General features: G+C 46.4%; 1 protein-coding gene across 4 annotated transcripts in view; it reads left to right on the top strand.

Moving 5' to 3' along the window:
- The window catches only part of SNX19 (sorting nexin 19), a 109,068-nt gene that overhangs the window by 33,275 nt on the left and 58,050 nt on the right, over positions 1-17,743 (top strand). For all 4 annotated transcript variants that reach the window (XM_082070193.1, XM_082070194.1, XM_082070192.1 and 1 more), the window contains exon 12: positions 1,539-1,638. In XM_082070193.1, coding sequence (XP_081926319.1) covers positions 1,539-1,551 — 13 coding nt within the window. In that variant the 3' untranslated portion in view covers positions 1,552-1,638. The remainder of the gene's footprint in view (positions 1-1,538; positions 1,639-17,743) is intronic.

The raw sequence follows: 17,743 nt of genomic DNA, 5'->3' as shown, positions 1-17,743 counted from the left end.
GTTTTTATAGTCGCCTTGTGAGCAACTTCCCACTTTTCGCCCCTTTCCTCCATCAAAACGCCTCTGGCTCCACCGTTTGTGAGACATTTGTGAGACATCCTCGGCTGCTGCTGCTCGGGATGGATTTCCACTCGCAGTCCCGCTCCCCTTTCTAACTGGGAAAGTCAGACTGGGAATTTCCTTCTGCTCTTTGGAAAGGATCAGCTATAGTCATTCCGCGTCCCCTTCCCTCTTTATAAGAAGCGGTAATAATATTTCTTTTGTCTTCCATGTGTATTGGCCCCATTCTTATTGCAAAGGTCTGTCTCCTTTTCCAAATTCTCCAGGACAAGACCACCACTTGGTGCATACTAGAGGGGAAGAGCCCATTTGCAAAGAGACACTTGCAAGACCTTTTCGTGAAGTATTCAGCTGTGTTAAAACATAAATACCATGAGAACAGGCTTCACTGTCAGGTTTTTACTGTTTCTTCATGGATTCAAGAAACCTTGAACCAAACAGTCGCATTTTTGCAGTTGTGGGTGCAAGTGCTGCTGAAGGGATGGGATTTTGGGCAACAGTTCCTCCTCGCCCGGTTTCCCACCTGCGCCTTTTGCAGAGAATCTCCTCTGATCTCTTCCAGCCTCTGCCTGACAAACAGAAATCTGAAATGAAACAGCGTGTTCTGCAGGGATGGTGGGGGTCGGGGGGGTCTCTGTTGTACAGCTGTTAATCACCAAAATATCTCTGGCTCCCAGCAGCTGTCTGGTGTTTATCTGAGCCTGGATATCTCCTGGCCGAGCCCACGGAGAGCAGGCTGTGCAGCCAAGCCAAATAGAAGCGGAAGACAGATAATTTGCACATAAGGGGGTGTGCACGTGTATTTTGTGCGTGTGCGCGTACATATGTGTGTGTGCATATACACGCAGGCTTTGTTTATGTCCCGCTGCTACGGCTGGAAGTGCACAGCAGTGATTTTTGTTTGAAATTCATGTGTCATTTTGTGGATGTGTTGGCACACACAAGATGAGAAAGCTCATGCCCATGTGTTGTACAGGTGTTTTAGGTGTGTGCTTGCAGGTGCATGACTGTGACTCAGATAAGGTCTCTTGCACAGCAATCTATGTGTGTTTTACATAAAACAGAAAAATACAGGGTTTCCCAAGTCTCCCAGTATCAGTTACTCACAGAAGCTTTAAAGTGCATCTGAAAAGCAGTTCTCTGGGGCATCTATAATACAAGTGTTTGGGAAACAAGGAGGCAGAGAGCTTACAAAGTAAACTGTCCCACCTGCAGAAAAGAAAGAGATCAACCTTGTGGCTCCAATTAACCTGTCCCTGCAGGGGGTGAGGGCAAGGAGTTCATATAAATCAAGCTCAGCCGAGGTGGAGTTTCTCAGGGAAGGGATAGAAGCAGCAGCTCTCCTGGTATGTTTGATGTCTCTTTTTGTGGTAAGAAGCTTGCAGTGACCTAGAAGATTAAAGATTTCAGGAGCAGCAAGGAAGATGTGTGTTATGCCCAGATTTTTCTGAGACTTACACCTTTCTTCTTATTTCCAGGTCTTTACTGTAACAGTCGAATCATCCTGAGCTACCATGTGGCAGTTCAGCGCAGCAGAGAAAGTCGTGTCTGGATCTGAGTCTTTGCTTGTATGATAAGGTAGGACTTGGGTGAACTTAAGGGGTGGTGGGGACCAACCAGAGGGTGTTTTTAACGAATTGTCAACTGCAAGTGTCCAGAGAAGCAGAAGGATGTGTTGCTGAATCTTGTGAAGCTTCAAACAAAAGGGTTTGCATTTTTTATTTACCTAGCAATTTGTTGTATATTTAATGTTGTTTTGGAAATGGTACTTGAGGTTCTTGTTGCTGACTCTTATCTGGGGTTTCAAAGTCTATCAAGCACTGAGAGTTACAGAAACTGGCTGTACAGGTTGGTGTGTGCCTTTGATTTTCTGAGCCCTGAGGGTGGCTGAAATCTTGCAGGATTCCCTAGGGCCAGCTGCCCAGGATAAGCTGCAGCACCGGCTTTTGGAGGCTGTGATTTTGGTAGATGGGAAGCTGGAGGCTTGTGCAGAGCTGTGTTTTGGGCTGGGCAAGACTGAGTGGGGGGGGGTGTGCATTTGCTTATCCCTAATTTGCTTATCCCTAGCTTGCCTCTTGCTCTCGGAGTACAGCGAGTGCCTCGCATAGAGATTGTGCAACAAAGGCCCGGGCTCGTTCCAGAGCAGTTCGGCTTTCTTGGCTGTGCGTGCCCAGCTTTCCTGCAGGTCCAACTCTGGTATTTGTTAATTAACTCGCTCCAGATCCTGGGAACAGCCACAGCTGTCCTCCCCTTCAGCCTTGGAGCACCCACTTCCTTCTGCCTTACCTCATCCTGCAATTGCTGTCCCACAGGGCACCCCGGCCTGCAGCCCTGCGTACATCTGTCCTGTCTTCTGTGCACGTAGCAAAGCCTCGGAGGATAAAGGAATGGACGAGGAAGAAGCCAGTTGCCCAGGAGTAGCATTTAGGCAGAAAAATGCTTGTTTTGTGCACCTGGAAACAGTGGTGTCGAGCTTGTGGGATGGGAAGAAGCGGTGCAGGGAGCTGGGGCTGAAACAAGCTGTTGGGATGCTTCTGCTGGAGGCTTGCTGAAGAAAAGCAACCGCGGGAGAGGGGTTGTTGTTGCTCCTGTTCTCACCAAAAAGGACAAACCCTCAGGCTCTCTAACCAGAGCCTTTGCTGTAGGTGAGAGAATTCTCCCCAGCTTTCTGGAAGGCAGAGCACAGGAAGGGTGGAGTTCATCTGGACCAGAGTCTCTAATAACTAACGAGTCAGCTGTTTCTTAATGTGCTGAGAGGACGTGGGAGCCCATGGGTTTGCTGTGATGTATGCGTGCAGTGACTGCGCCTTCTGAAGAGCCAAGAGTCTCTTCAACAGCGGAGGTGAAGTCCCTTTCCTCTCTCCTGTGAAACATGGTACTCAACTTACAGCCCTGGGGTTTGGGGTGACCACACACCAGGGTCGAGGTGCTGATCTGAAGAGGAGAGTAAAGATGAGGAGGCTTCACTGCTGGAGAAACGCTTTGTATTAAAACACTGCTCTGCATTAGGGAGGTGATGGTGGGAACAGCTCAGAAGGCGTCTTGATGACAGGCACAGCCTAGAACTGTGTCCGCTCTGTGTTTTGTGTGTTTTTTTTTTCCTTGCAACCTTATTTCCAGCTTTCTAATGGGGAGCGTAACCTCTGGCTTTGCTTCATCAGATGTGCTTTCAGCAAAGCTAAACAGAGCTGACAGATTGGGGCTCTGCTGTTTCTACTGAGCTAGCACAGCATGCAGGAGGTCTGGAGACATTCCTTGATAATCCTGGTGCTCAGGATGTGCCTTGTGACGGTGGTCTCCTTCAGGAGAAGACATCCTGCTCTTCTCCATCCTCTATGTTCCTTTGCTGATGTTTAGTGGCAGTTGAGGATGTGTGCACTACTGTGCAAGTCACCATGGGAAGACAACCTGCTTCCCACAAACATAGACAAGGGCAGTGTTGTCTGCTCTAATGTCCTCTAATTTAAACAAAATGGTGTTTTCAAATTATTTTCCTGCAGGAAACAGTAACTCCCTGTAGTTAGAAAGGGGTATGGGTGGTGTGTGTTTTTGTTTTTTTTTTTTTGTTTTTTTTTTTGTTTTTTTTTTGTAGAGAGGGGATTTTTGGCTTTAAGTTGGGCTTGCAGGTCACTGAGCTGGGTGAGTTCTACCAGCAGAGCCTCTATAGAATGTATAGGAGCCCTCGGATAGCAGCGGTTCCTGCAGCACACAGCTCGTCTTCCCACAGAACCTCAGTGTGACTGCCGGTGCAATTTTCACACCCGAGTCCACTGGCACTGGTCCCAGTCAAGATCAAGGTCGCTTATATTGACCTGCATTCAAAACCAATCACTTAGGTGTGAAAAATCCACTGCCTGGTCCCTGGGCTACTTAGTCCCCACCTAGTGTACATTTTAAATATCCTTAATGAGCTGTCATGTTGGCCAGGGCTCACATGGTGATTTAAGGATGGTGGTAATGATGAGACCACGATGTCCAGGCGGAGGGAAAGGAGTGAAGGGCTTTCAGTTGGTTTATTTTTTTTTTCTTCTTCCCCGGCTTGGTCTTTTCTGCCGTTGTTTTGAGTCCTGCAGTGATTTCTAACAGCTGGCCCAGCTATCATCCTGATCGTGTTGCTCAGTGAGCTGATGGGACTTGGCAACCCGGCAGCTGTCCCAGAGCCTGAGCCACAAATGAGCTCAGAGCGGGAAGGAGAGAGGCTTGGATGGGAGAAACTGTATTTGCAATGGGTTTTTTTCCTCAAGTGAGAGGCTGACAGCATTGACTGGATCCAGGCACAGCCCAAGCAGGTGCTGTGTGTGCTTTGCCCTTTTGTATTTCTTCGCCCTTGACCTCCTGCAGCATTCGAGGTGAGGGATGGTCACAAGACGTGTCTCAATCTGACCCGTTGCTGCAGTATTTGGCTCTGGGCACAGCTCCATCTCCAGGGCTGATTTGCAGCAAGTCTTGGCTCTTTCTGCTCTGATGCCTTGCACTGATATATATATGTATATATATATATTTAATCTCTTTCAGACTTAGCAATGCCACCTGCTGACAGCCTGCCTTATGTTTTATGCTACCTAAAAGACAGAGCTGCACCTGAAGATGTTTCTGTTGTCTGAGATCTGCAGCCCCTCTTGCAGCATCCTTCTGTCCAGCACAGCGCTACCCCTTGATATCAGACCATAGCTGATATCTTGAGCTGGTGTGATGTGTGATCTTATGAGGATAATTTTCTATTGTGCACAGCTTAGGGGTGAGCTTTTCAGCCCCTATTCCATGCTCGTGTCCTCAAGTGTGTATTGCAAGCTGATGTGGCGTACGGCGTGCATTAAAACAGTTTTCTTAAAATAATCTATATAGACTCAGTGTAAGGATGTGACTTGTGTCTTGGAGGACCTAAAGCACCTGATAGACATTGTGACCCCCACTAGAATGTTGTTTACGAAACAACCCCCCCTGCTGCTTCAGAGTTGTGAACAAAGTGGAGAATTGTGTTATGGCTTTGTCCTAAAGTGCAAAGAGTTTGGCAGAGTACCCCAGGCTACTGTTTTGAATAGCTCATCTTTAAATAGATTGCTGTCTCTGCTATCGAGGGCATGTTGGCTTTCCCGAAGGGCACTGCAAGTTTCATTTTCAATGCAGTCACCTTGGGATTCTTTGGAAATGTTGATGATGTGTGTCAGGACAATCTCCAGTACAGGGCATGCAAACAGTAGACAAGGCTGTAACAAAAACTCCTGTGAGACTGCGTCAGATTTAATGCTCAAGAAAATGAGGGGTTGCTCTTCTTTCCTCTAGATGTGGGCTGTGTCCATGGGTCTGGTGTTCCCCTTTTCTAGCAATCTTTGATGTCTCTGATTTTTGATTCAAGCTCCTTGTATTGTGCTGCAATCCTGTGTAGTTGCAGGACTGGCTGCTCTGCCCTCATCTGAGCCCTTGGCATCTGGAAAGCTCCTGCCTTGGACCTCTGTGGGGTTTGTTAATCCCAACTTGCATTTTACCTGTTCTTTCCATGGTAACATTTCTCTTCTGTCCTTTGCCAGCCTCATCCCCCAAAACAGAGCTTTGTTGGACCTCTCTTTTGTTTTGTGCTGGTTGGTGTGGGTTTTACCAGGGGTCGTGTTCTCTGTGTGCTCCAGCCTTTGGACCTCCACCCTACCCCTGTGCTCCAGCACATCTGCCCTGATGTGAGATGAGATCAGGTGTCTGTGCTTTTGGAAGGGATAGACTTAAACAAGCCAAGCTTAATGCCGTGTTAAAGTGGTGTTAAATTGGTGGTTGTTTTGGGGCTTCTTAGGGCTCGTTTTCTACTGAGCTCTGCCCTTCAGGACCACGAGTGAATGTTGTCAAACCATGGAACGGGGCAGGGGCAAACATGGGGCCATGGTGCTGTAAATGAGCAATTCTGCAGCTCTGTGCACAAACAGCCTTTTATACCTTAATGGTTATTGCAGATGCCAGGTCCCCGCTCCCGTCTTGCCGGGCAGATGCTGTGCTCTGGCAAGGGAGAGGCCAGGAACCAGCTCCGGCCTTGGAAAGCCGGCCAATAATTGTATGTGGAAATACTTCTTCTGGGTTTATTTGTGTGTGAGTGCATGTGTGCTCCCAGGCAGTTACAGCAACAAGATTTTTTGGTATGTACCTGACACTGTTTTTTCCCAGCTGCTTGATTTGGGGGTTGGAGAGAGGGACCTGATGGTTTTATAAGCCATGGATGTGAACTGGCTGGTCTTAATTCTTCAACATAATGTGGAATTGCGGTAGTGAGATCCACGCTTAAATTAAGACAGATGAATGCAAAAGGGGTTGTTGGATGAGCTTGCTGTGTTTACTAGAGGACCAGATCTATTTTCTCCAGGTTGTGGCTAGAAACACTGCAGATGCCTTAAGCTGTCTGGCATGCAGCTATTTCTGCAAAGATTAAGTTAAAATAAGAGTTTTAATGGTATGACATTGAACTTTGAATAAGGGTTTGGCTCTGTCACAACTTTCTTCTGTGGTCGAGAGGAGGTAGCTCCGACCTCTGTGCTGCTTTTTCTAATAATAAACCACGCTTTGAGGTGCACAGCAGACGAGCACTAAAATTTGAACTCCCTGTAAGTTGTTTCCTTTGAGCTCTTGATTACGCTACAGCACATGCATCCCCTCTATAATCCAGGATGGATGATGTTCCATCCATTTCTTTCAAATGCCTTATGGATCTCTAACAGCTGTGAGCAATTTATTTTGGGAATAATCAGTTAATGTTTTGGTGAAGTGCTTTGAAGATGTACAGCATCCTCAAACGCCGAGTATTGTTTCATTATTATTACTATTTAACATCCCCATGTAGCTGAACTACTGTCAGACATCTTCACTTAATAATGTATTTGGTGTCTGGATCTTTTCCGCAAAGGCAGATTTTTGGCAGAAGGGCGGGTGGGATGATAGAAGAGAGTTTGTGGTTATATAGTACCTGTCATCTGAGTCTCTCAACGTGCTTTGCAGGCACTAGTGAATTCTCACCGCTTGGTAGGACAGTCTGGCTGTCGATCTCCATGCAGATGGGGAGATTGAGAAGGAGAAGCATGACCTTCTGGAGGTTACACGGGAGGGGATTAGACCCGACTTCTCCCCGTTGCAGTTACATGGTGCCCTTTTTGTGACTACTATGCCACCGGCCTCATAGGAACCTCCCCTGCTCTTTATGCTGGCAAATGCTATTTTACATCTGCTTATTTTGGATCAAGAGGCACACAACTGGGGTTTGCTGCCATGCAAAAGCTCATGCTCTGTGGAGGCTGGAGTCCAAAGAGGTAGGAGACCTACAGCATAAATAAGAAAGCAAAACGGAGTGACTTCTGAAGTCGCTTGGAGTAAGATTTCTGTCATCAGGGTACGGCTTGTTGTCTTGGCTGCTTCTTTGCGTGATGCCACCTGGAAAACAGGCGTTGATGATGTTACTTAATTTGCTTTCTGGCCAGCCCAGGACTGAGCAGAACTCTCCAAAGAGCTGCTGTGGGAAACCAGTCTGACCCACCAGTATAAATCACCCTTCTGGGGTGGATGGCCAAGTGTTGTCAGCCCAAGCTGGTCCCTCTGTGTCGGGGCAGAGCGGAGCAGCTTTCCTCGCCTCTCCTGTGGCTGTTCAAACTGATTCCTGTCAATCCCCCACCTTTCACCAGAAACAAAAGGGCCTAAAAATTGAGGAGGTGATATTAAGAGATAGAGCTGTGGGACTCCAGCAGGCAGTCCGTCATGTCTTAGACATTAACATCTAGTCTAGAAGACTTGGAAAGCAATTCTTCCCCCATGTGCATCCCCCAGAGACAACATATAGCATGGAAACAAAAAAGTGGCGCTGTTTTTCTGACAGATAAAGAGCAACTCTTCATAAAGGACCTCTGTGTTTTTCTTCCTGCCAAGAATCATTTAAACAGCTGTCATTAGTGACTTATCTTCCCTAAAACACTAGCGAAAGCTGACGTCTCGGCGAGAGACCCCATCAGTCACCGTGCGGCAGTGGAGAACATCTGTCTGTAGCTCCAGCTGTTTGCACCCTACATGGTGAGTCCCCCTCCCTCAGCCACATGCTGGGACACAGTATTTCCAGCTCCCAGGCTCATGGATTACCCTTCGCAAAGCCAGGGGTGACTGACAGCCCAAACAATGAGCGCAGGGAAAATTCCTCCTGCTTACTCACAGCTTTATCAAAGCGCTGCTCCTCCCAGGGAAAACTCTGCCTGATAACCAGGCATTGCAAACAACCATCAGCTGGAGTGAAAACTGCCCCAAACAGCCATCAACGGGACTGGGAATTGAGCTGAGAGCCATGGAGCCTGTTCCCACTGGCAGCATATTTATCTTCTTAACAGGCTCGTTAAGAAAACAATGTTATCTGCATCTTAAAGGTAGGGATTAAAATGACTGTTAGCTGCCCTAAAGTCTCCTTGGTCCCCCTGTCTCCAGTTGGTGCTTTAATGGAGACTCTGAATTGCTCTTAAATATCCCTCGCTCCCTGTTTCATTGGGTGTAGGGACTTGGAAGGGATTTAAGCTGGTTAAAACTGGCACCAAAGCACATCCAAGGGTAGGGGTGCAAACTGAGGGTGTCAGCCCTTGGCCCCTTGTGCAAGTCCATGCAAAAGCCTGGCAGGGTTAAATCTACAAGGTTTTCAGGTTCCATGTTTGTGCCAGGTTTGTACATGGAGAGGGCAAAGCTGTGCGGCTTGATAAGCAGAACCATCCTAGAATTCACCTGGAACTATAAAGGCTGGTTTATTACTGTTAAACTTGAAACCAACCAAGCCAAAGTTGAAACCTGTCTACTTTCTGAACTTCTCTTTCCTTGCTTGTTCAAATCCTGGGAGGTAAGCCAGCTCTGGAAATGAAGTCACTTTTGAAAATGGCTGCTCTCCCCAGAAGGAGGCTCTGAAAATTCCCATTGTAATTTTAAGTGATTTTTATTTTTATTTTTTCAGAAAAACATCTCATGAACTTGGCCCCTGAATCAGTCCCTCCCAGCTGTCCTCGAATTAAAAAGAGAAAAAAAAGACACACTGGCACTGCAAGACCTTTCTTTTTTTTTTTTATGGCACAGATTTTATTGCGTAGGATTCAGCGCATTGACAGGCTATAAAAGTTTATTGAAACCAGATCCAGCCTCTCAGTGGGCTGACCAATGCCCCTGGCTGGGATGTGTCCTCGGGCTTCTGGTGGAGAGATGTGTGTTTTGTGGGGTTTTCCTGTGTTTTCACTGGGTCGTCCATCCATGGCCAGGGAGGATTTCCTGCGGGGGAGTGCCCACCCTGAGCCACGTTGGCACGGGGGTGTCCGTCATTCCTGTGCGGAGATTCCTGGTGCCGACAAGTTTTGTGAGTTTCGGGGCTGAACACAGGCCTGATTATATGTACATGTGGGTCTTTCTCTGGCAGCTAGCTAGGGCTTAAATTAATACTTCTGTTAGTGCAAAGCCAGCCTGATACCCCTTCAACAACCCGTATGAAGAGTGGAAATTCTGCAAGTATAAAAAGAGCATCATCCATATCACAAAGCCCTCCAGATAGGGAGAAAACTAAGGTCTCATACTATTGCGTGCAGACAGCACCTTCCCTTGGGACTCTTCTGAACTTGGGAGGTTTTCTATGAAAATTACTGTTCATTTCAAGGGAAAGATGAGTTGCATTTTTTTAAGAGTTCAGTGCCTTCCTCAAGCCGGGGCAAGAGTAGAAGAGGATCGCAGCTTCATCTGCAGAATAGTGTGGTTAGATGTGCTTATTGTGATGGTTTACAACTGAAGTAGCTGAGATGAACATCTGCGTGGTAATTAATAAAGCCTGTGCAAACACCTCGCTGGGGTGCGTGAGCCTGATGCAAAACATCACGGTGAGTGCAACAGGAGCAAACGTTGAACCGCTGCAGCAAAGCTGATCAGAAATGGAGACACAGCCCTGAAAGTGGTGAGTGAGGTGCCAGATTTGCTGTATTTGCAGTCAGTGAGCAGAAATAACTGTAAGCCTTTGAGACATTGCAGAGACCCCTAGGAAAAAGAGGGCCGTATCCAGTTGCCAGACCCCTCACCTTGTTGGCCTGTGCCAATTTGGATGAGCTGTCAGAAATCATTCGCCAGTGGAGTGGCGTTAGGTTAAAAAAAGGCTGTTTTTGTATCCACAACAGTGTTGGATCAAGGTTGCCGCGTGTCATTTCATCACCCCGGCCAACGGCGAGCTCAGGGCTTGGAGTGCGGAGCCTTATTTTTAATAAAGGGGAAAAATCAAATCTTTGCACTTCTATTCTGCATCTGTCAGCGATCTCGCTTGGCTGAGCCCTGGAGGAGTTCATCTGGCCCGCGTGTTAAGGAAAACCAACAAATTAGTACAGATGTTTTTCTGAGAGCTACGGGGATCAGGGATCAGTGATTTAATACTGCCTGATATTTGATAGGGGACGCCCAGGGAATACGTGCTGGAAACCAGGAAGTAATATTACATGAAATCAAAATATAAATATGTTCCTAAAGGTTTAGGTAATTTTTTGCAATTTCCCGTTGTATGGTTTTAAATGAGGTCTCTCCTCCTCCTCCTGTTCTTCCTGCACTTGTTCGTGTAGGAGGCTTGTTCCTCTTGAGCTGGATTCACACAATCACAGAATGTTAGATTTTGAGGTCCCTTCTAATCCCTATTAAGTAAAATGGAAGCTTTTGGTGTCTTTTTGTGTGCTGAGGAGCACCCTTCAAAAAATAGATGGTTTTGAAGGAAGGAAAACTTGGAGGTGAAGATGGAAATAGTGCTGACCACCATGGATATGAGCTGAATGAAACCTGAGACCCAAACGAGCTTTGATTACTTTGGCTCTCCAGGGGATGTTTTGTGTCCTCTGACTGACACGGCCTCAACAGGTAGTACTGGCCTTTAGCTTCGCTTCTTGATGTGCCAACAAGCTGGTTTTACTGAAGGATTTTGGGGTTTAACTTGATTGCTGGTGGTCTGAAGTGACGTGGGTCTCTCTTTTGGCATTGTGTCTTCATGCATGTGTGTAAGGTATGAAACCAGCCATAAAAAGGAAGATAAACTCATTTTGCGCAAGTTTTGAAGGTAGGTAACCATTCAGAGTAGACCTATCATGACCGTAGGGAGTATCTGCAATTCCTGAAGGTTCTGACTTGACATTTAGGACCTCATGATGTGTCACTCTGAGTCTTTGCCTGCCACATCTCCACCGTGGGCTGTCTGTATTGCTCAATGGCTTTACCACGGCTGGGCTGGGTTTACTGATACCTAAATAACTCACAACGAGAGAATTTGTTCACACCCTCCAAAAACCACAAAATATGGAAAATTAATGTTGTTCTTGACTCTCAAAAACCATAACGGTAACCGTGATGAAGTCATGTGGGCTCAGCAATGACCATCAGGGGGATTTGGAAATTGTTTTCAGACCCCCTGTCTATCCCTGAGATGCCCAGAGCAGCCCAGCAGGGGTGATCCCCAATGTAAATAGTTGTGTGCTAATGATTTTAGAGCAAAAAATGACTTTTCTACTCAACTCACCGCTGCTCCACCTGGAGCTGGCAGGGACTCCCACATAGGAATAAATCAAGGGGAAGATGACAGAGTTGTGGCTCAAGATTTTTTTGAATTCTGGTGGGGTTTTGGTTTTTTTTTTTTGGACCCGGGGTTGGAAAACTGGCTTTTTTTTGCTAAGGTGCCACTGTAGCTGAGCTCCCAGGAAGGGACGACGGGCAGGGATGTTGGAGATGAAGCGCATCCTTTGTGTAACATCAGGTACAAAAGCACTAGGTGCTTTGGCTGCTCATCACCTGTTGCTTCATACAGGAAGATGACATGGACAGCAATTTTTAATTTCATTTTAATTTCTCTGCCCCCCTCACATTTCTTACCCTCGGGCAAGGACCCAAAGCCATCATGATGTGTCATGACTTTACTGGTCCCTTACCAGCAGGATGTTGTTCTTTTCTGGCTCTCTCTGCAGTTTTGGAGCATCGGATTCACATCTTTCGGTGCGTACCGGGAAGCATCTCTGGTATTTGTACTTGTGCTTCATTTTATAGGTTTGGTTTCAACTGGGGAAGTCCCTGTGGTGGCAGCTCCTTTGCCTTTGCTCATGTGATGGTGACTCAAGGATCTCTTGCCCATCTTGCCCCACAATTTCCTGGCTCGCATCGGGGTTTCTGTGGCTGTTTTGGTAGCCCTTCTGTGGGGATAGAGAGGCTGAGGTTTTTGTAAGGCCTCAGTTGGCTTTAAACTGTATAAACTTTGTACTCGTTTTACATCCAGCCTGCAAGTTTAAGGAACATATTCAACTCCAAAAAAATTTCTCAACTTAGTGACAAATCTGCTTCCTATAAACCCAAGCTGTTGGCATTTGCTGTTACCCTCCTTTAATGCTTTATTAATGAAGTTCTTTTACAGCTGTTCCATTATTTCACCTGGGGCAGGAGTCAGGGTCACAGGTGGATAATTCTGTGGGTCATCCTGTTTCTATCCTCTTAAAACTCTGGCACAACATAATCTTTCTTCCAGCCCTCGCTGTTCCAAAGCCTTATTAAAAGTCAACATTAATGATCCCCAGCACTCTTTGGCCAGGTCCCTCTTAAATCTCTAATACAAGTTCTCTGGGCTTGCCGATTTCAAAATACCTCATTTACTAGCTGTGGCTTAACATCCTCCTTAGTTACTGTTGGATTAGAAGCTATTTCATCATTGCATGATACAAATAATTCCTGTGGCTTTCTGTCAAATACAGGATGGTTGCTCACACAGTTACAATACCTTGGAGCTGTGGATACGCCTCTTTTCCTGCTTGGCTAATTGTGGTTGTACTTATTGCTTTGGGTCTATGCTGTTGTTAGGGAGGTTTGTTCCTTTTGAGTTACTCAATGTATCTGTCTCAAAGAGAATGATGCAGAAATTTTCCTTGTTTCCAGGCAGGGAAATCACCACCAGAGCATCCCAGAGCATCCAGCCAGGAGCAGAGGGAGAAGCAAGAGGGACAAGAAAGCTGTTCTGCAGTGAAGAATGGTGCATAGTGGGAGGATGGAGGATGCATTTCATTTCCAGGCTCAGGAAGCCTCTGAGATGTGGGTGTTTAGGTCTTTAGTCATGGAAAACTTCAGTGATTCTTGCATGAAATGCGAAGTAGGATATTAACTGGTGTGCAATGCTGTCTGTGCAGCCAAACTGGTGGGAAGGGTGACTCTGTGCTTAGTGTTAGGTGGTTGTTTCAAGGACAAATTTCGTTTTGGAAGAGTATAATAAAGAAATATCAGCTGGATCACTTCTGTTACTGCTTCTTCTGCTTTATCACAGTTATTTTCTGAACCTCTTGAAGTAGATTACTCTGTCCTATGTGGGAGATCTTTTTTTGCCAGTCTCAGTAGGTGAAAAGCAACTCTGTGCAGAATGGGAGCTCGATAACTGCTCAGTAATAAGCAGAGGTGGATTCTAGGTTCCCATAATGAAAAGCTGCATGTGTGCCAATCACTTGCATGTTCCTGCAGAGAGAACCAGCTTTATAGTGCAACAGGTGAGCTGCTTGGGTTTGGGAATAAAAAACAACACCCAGAGCTTCTGTGCATGCTTCTGTCGGCTTTTGTGATTGCACATTAATTGAATACCTGCTGCCCCAGGGCTTAACCCGTTTGTTAGATCCAGAGTTAGAAATCTGGGGCAAGTACAACATAAAGCCCATTTCACATCAATGTGGTCACAGAGCAGATTTCACCTCAACATGTGGCAGGATCAATGCACTGAAACTCTACCCCTGTGACCTGTGTTACTCGTGATGCCTCCAGAAACTCTTTTGAAATCAAACACTTGGGTTATGTAGTTGTTTGCCTGATATTTACTGAAGTACTTGCTGTCACATAGAAGAAAACAAGTAAATGTCAAGCAATAATGGCTATATAATGGTGATTTATTCTCAACCAGGTGATTTAATTGCCTTTCCTGGTGGGTAATGAGATATGAGGACAGGGAAGAGTAAACTCCTATATCTTCAACTTGAAGGCTGTTGGCACTGTGTCGTGGACCTTTCTGTACCTTGGGAAACACGGGCTGGAGGCTGCTGCGAAAAGGTAGATGTAAGCAGGAGAAAACCAGACACGGAACAGTTGTTAATGGTTCGCTGCCAAAACAGCAAGCTTTATTAAGTGAGACTTTGCCAGGCCTGAAAAAAAACCTAAACAAAAAAAAAATACCACTCAAACCCAAAGTGTTTCATAATCCCCAAGGTTCTGGATGATGGAAGAGGGAATACGTGTGTCAGTGCTGCCAGTCAGGGAGGTGCTGCAAGCCTGCCCGAGGATGAGATTAGCATTCGAGGAGAGAAACACCCTCCCTTCTGGGTGGGGAACAAGGCCTGGATATAATTTGTCATGGACGAGGTTTGCACGTAAATCACCAGGTGCATAAATAGAGGAGGAAGAAAGACCGGCCAGCAAACAGCTCTGCCTGGGAGGGTTTGGAGTGGACTTGGACTTGGGTCACTTGTGGTTTTGTATTGCAAATAAAACAAGTATTGTGCTGGGATGGATAAGCAGGGCTCTTGCAAGCGTTAAAACTCTGTGTTAGTGTGCTGTCAACTCTCACTTGGAGGAGCTGCCAGTGGTGGGGGGGTTATCTTTGTGTGCCACATGTACACACACTTTTAGGTGTTGAAGTCAGGAATATGTGCATCTTGGGCTCTCTCTGGACTTGAAAGCACCTTCTGGACCAATGGAGAATATCGAAGGTGACACTGGTGGCACCTTACCTCTTTCCATTGACTCTGGGAGCTTTGAGCTGGTGAAGCGTCTGCATGAGGAGTCCAGTCATCAGGCTTTTGAATAAAAGCCATCCCCATGTAACAAACTCAATTTCACTGCTGCGAGCCCTGGAACCGCTCTGACAGTTTAATAGGAGCAACCACAGCTGGAAACCACCCTCTTTTTAAGACCGCCAGGAGAAAATGATCCTGCTTAACAGTAACAGCAGTTTTTGGGTGAGGATGGAGTTATGTAGGGTTTGAATTCAGACCCATCCCAAGCAGTGGAGTCACCCAGTAGCACCCAAAGCATGAGGACCAGCACACAGTCTGCTCAGCACCTTGTTGGAGAGCATGTAACTTCAAGGATGCCAGTTTGGAGCAGATCTTGAGCCTGATGAGAAGTGAGGATGTGCCTTCCTTCCGTGCCACCTACTCAGTATTACTCATGTGGAAAATTTGGCCATGGGTCCACAGTGGGAATAGAATACCCAAACACTGGAATAGATCACTGTCTGTTGCAAAGGATTTGTTGAGTATGTTTAAGGAAAACACCTTTTAAGATTTCCTGGAAGGTGTTGGGTGTTTCAGTTGTTGTGTAATCACTTTAATGTTTCCCATAGGATTTTAACGACGTGTTAGTGAACAATTTGCAGCATCCTGTGTGCAGAAATTAAGATGCTGGAGATGGGAGTTGTCATAAATCAGATTTTGATGTCAGTGTCTAAGGTTCTTATTAAACTGGAGGATTTTATAATAACTTGGGTAGCAGCAGGACTTTTTCCTCTCTAATATAGTTTTAGGCTGCAAACCTGGATGGTCCCACTGGTGGGGAAGGTGGAGGGAGGAGGGCTGCTGACCATGGCGTGTGGGAATTGGGATCCTAAACTCCTTCCCAGCACTGTTGTCCTCTGTGTGTGACTTCTGGGTAAGCCCCTCTGAGTCACAGCACCCAGTGATAATGATAATCCTTCTCTCCGATCTTGTCTGGCGCTGTCTGCAGACTAAAAACTTTCTGGGAGGGAACATCCTTCTTTTTATTATCATTATTAGCATAACTGTGGTGCCACCGAGGGGGCCTGGTCGCAGACTTTATCACATTTTAATGTATTTTGCTGAACTGCAATGAAACGGCCTAATTTTCAGTAAATGTGCATCTCTCAGCAGAAGCAGTGGGAGCTCAGCCTTGCTGAAAATGAGACCCAGGTGTTCATGGTGCTCCAAGCCAGTTGGTCCCTGGGTCTCCCCAAATGCTTCTGCAAGCATCTGACTGCAAAACTGAATGTCATGGGCTTTTTTGCCTTCAAATCTGAACAGGTTAAAGTTGCCTGGGGAGTGAGTTGAGATCTCAGTGTTACTTTAGGGCTGGTGTGGGGGGTTTATGACAACTCCATCAGTCTTAATATCTCAATGCTATCTTGTGCTGCGTCTGAGTCCAAACTTATCCATAGGTGTTTCCGAATGTTTTGGAGGAACAGGAGTGCTTGGTGGTGTTGTGCAGCGTGCTCTAAAGCACAGGAAAGCAATGCTTCCCTGAAACGAGGGGATCAGTGAATATCGCTGCATGGAAATGAGAGACAGCAATGAAAACCTCGCCGAGGAGAGCTTGTGCTCTGCAGGGTGCCAAGATCTCAGTGTTCATTATCAAAAATGTAAGCAAACAACAAATTAAAAGCGGTGATGTTTGTTTCCCAGGCCTTTGTCTATACGGGGGATTAAGTCTGGCTTCAGCTGTTGGGGGCTGGCAAAGGCACCGCTCTGTCACCACAAATCACTGCAGAGCTCAGCTCGGCTCGGCGGCCCAACTCTGCTCCGTGGCGGTGGAGAAATTGCCAGCTGAAGGGACAGAAGTGTCAACCAGCATAGATACGGAAGAGCTAATGCAGTATTAGGTGTGCAAGGGTGTCTGCAAGCTGTAGATGGAAAAAAAGGGGTTTTGCTATGCTCTGTCACTAAGATCTACGCAGGCGATTGGGGCTTAGCAGCCTTGTGATCCGGCATCTCTTGGCATTGTCCCACAATGAGTGTCTGTGGCGTGGGGATGGCACAGCAGTGGGTGCTGGGGAGGGTTTGGGTATGTTGAGAAGGTCAAATGGAAGATGTGAATGGTCAGTGTGAGCTTTACAATATATGTGTGTTTTACCAAGATAAAACATGAAACTTCAAAACACTGCTTTTCAGTGCAGATGTTAATTAAAGCATAAACTTAGATGTTTATTTTCCGTGTCACATGGAAAAAAAAAAATCAAGTCTGAAGTTCTTTGGAATAACTTTTTCCTAGTTAATTCCCCAAAGTAAGATTGCCTGTGATGGGACTGCCTATGTGAACTCTGTGAAAACGCTATAAGTGGAAGATTTTCCCCAAGAGGGAGCAAAAGGAAGGGGGCTTCTCTACGCTGCTTCTGCAAGAGTTAAACCTGTTTGCCCTCAATGCACTTGTTAGAAAACAAACAAAGATCTGGAGGCATGCTGCCTTTAAAAACAAGTTATTCAAACTGGCAGATGCTTTTTGGAGGCTGGTATTGAAGCAGACGCCAAGTTTCCCTCGGTGCCGTCTGTCCAAATGCAGTGTTTAATTTCATAGGCTTTCTGGATCATCAGGGAGAGGAGGAGGGAGACATTGCAAGAATTTTGTCCTGAGCATCCAAATGCCATCCCCCCAAAAGCAGCTGGTGGTGTAATGCTGAGCATCATCAGCCCGGGTATCCCCAGCTCTTAATATCCTGGTGCTGAAATACATGAGCAGCATCACCTTGCTGAATGCAGGTAGCAAAGTACTTGCAAATGGCTCTTCTAGTTGCATCTTTGCAGCTAAAGGTAATGTACGAGTTGAATGTGCTGAGAAAAAGGGGGGAAATGGTGTTTCTGTGGCAGGACCCTGCTGGAGGTCTCTCCTGTTGCTAGAAGCTCTGTGTTAGCTGGAGACACGTCTTGGGATGTACCATAGACTCAAGCCG

This window comes from Streptopelia decaocto, assembly GCF_964273445.1.
Source record: "Streptopelia decaocto genome assembly, chromosome: 21".
Lineage (NCBI taxonomy): Eukaryota > Metazoa > Chordata > Aves > Columbiformes > Columbidae > Streptopelia > Streptopelia decaocto.
Note: the sequence above shows the minus strand (reverse complement) of the source record. Positions and strands in the feature narration are given on the sequence as shown.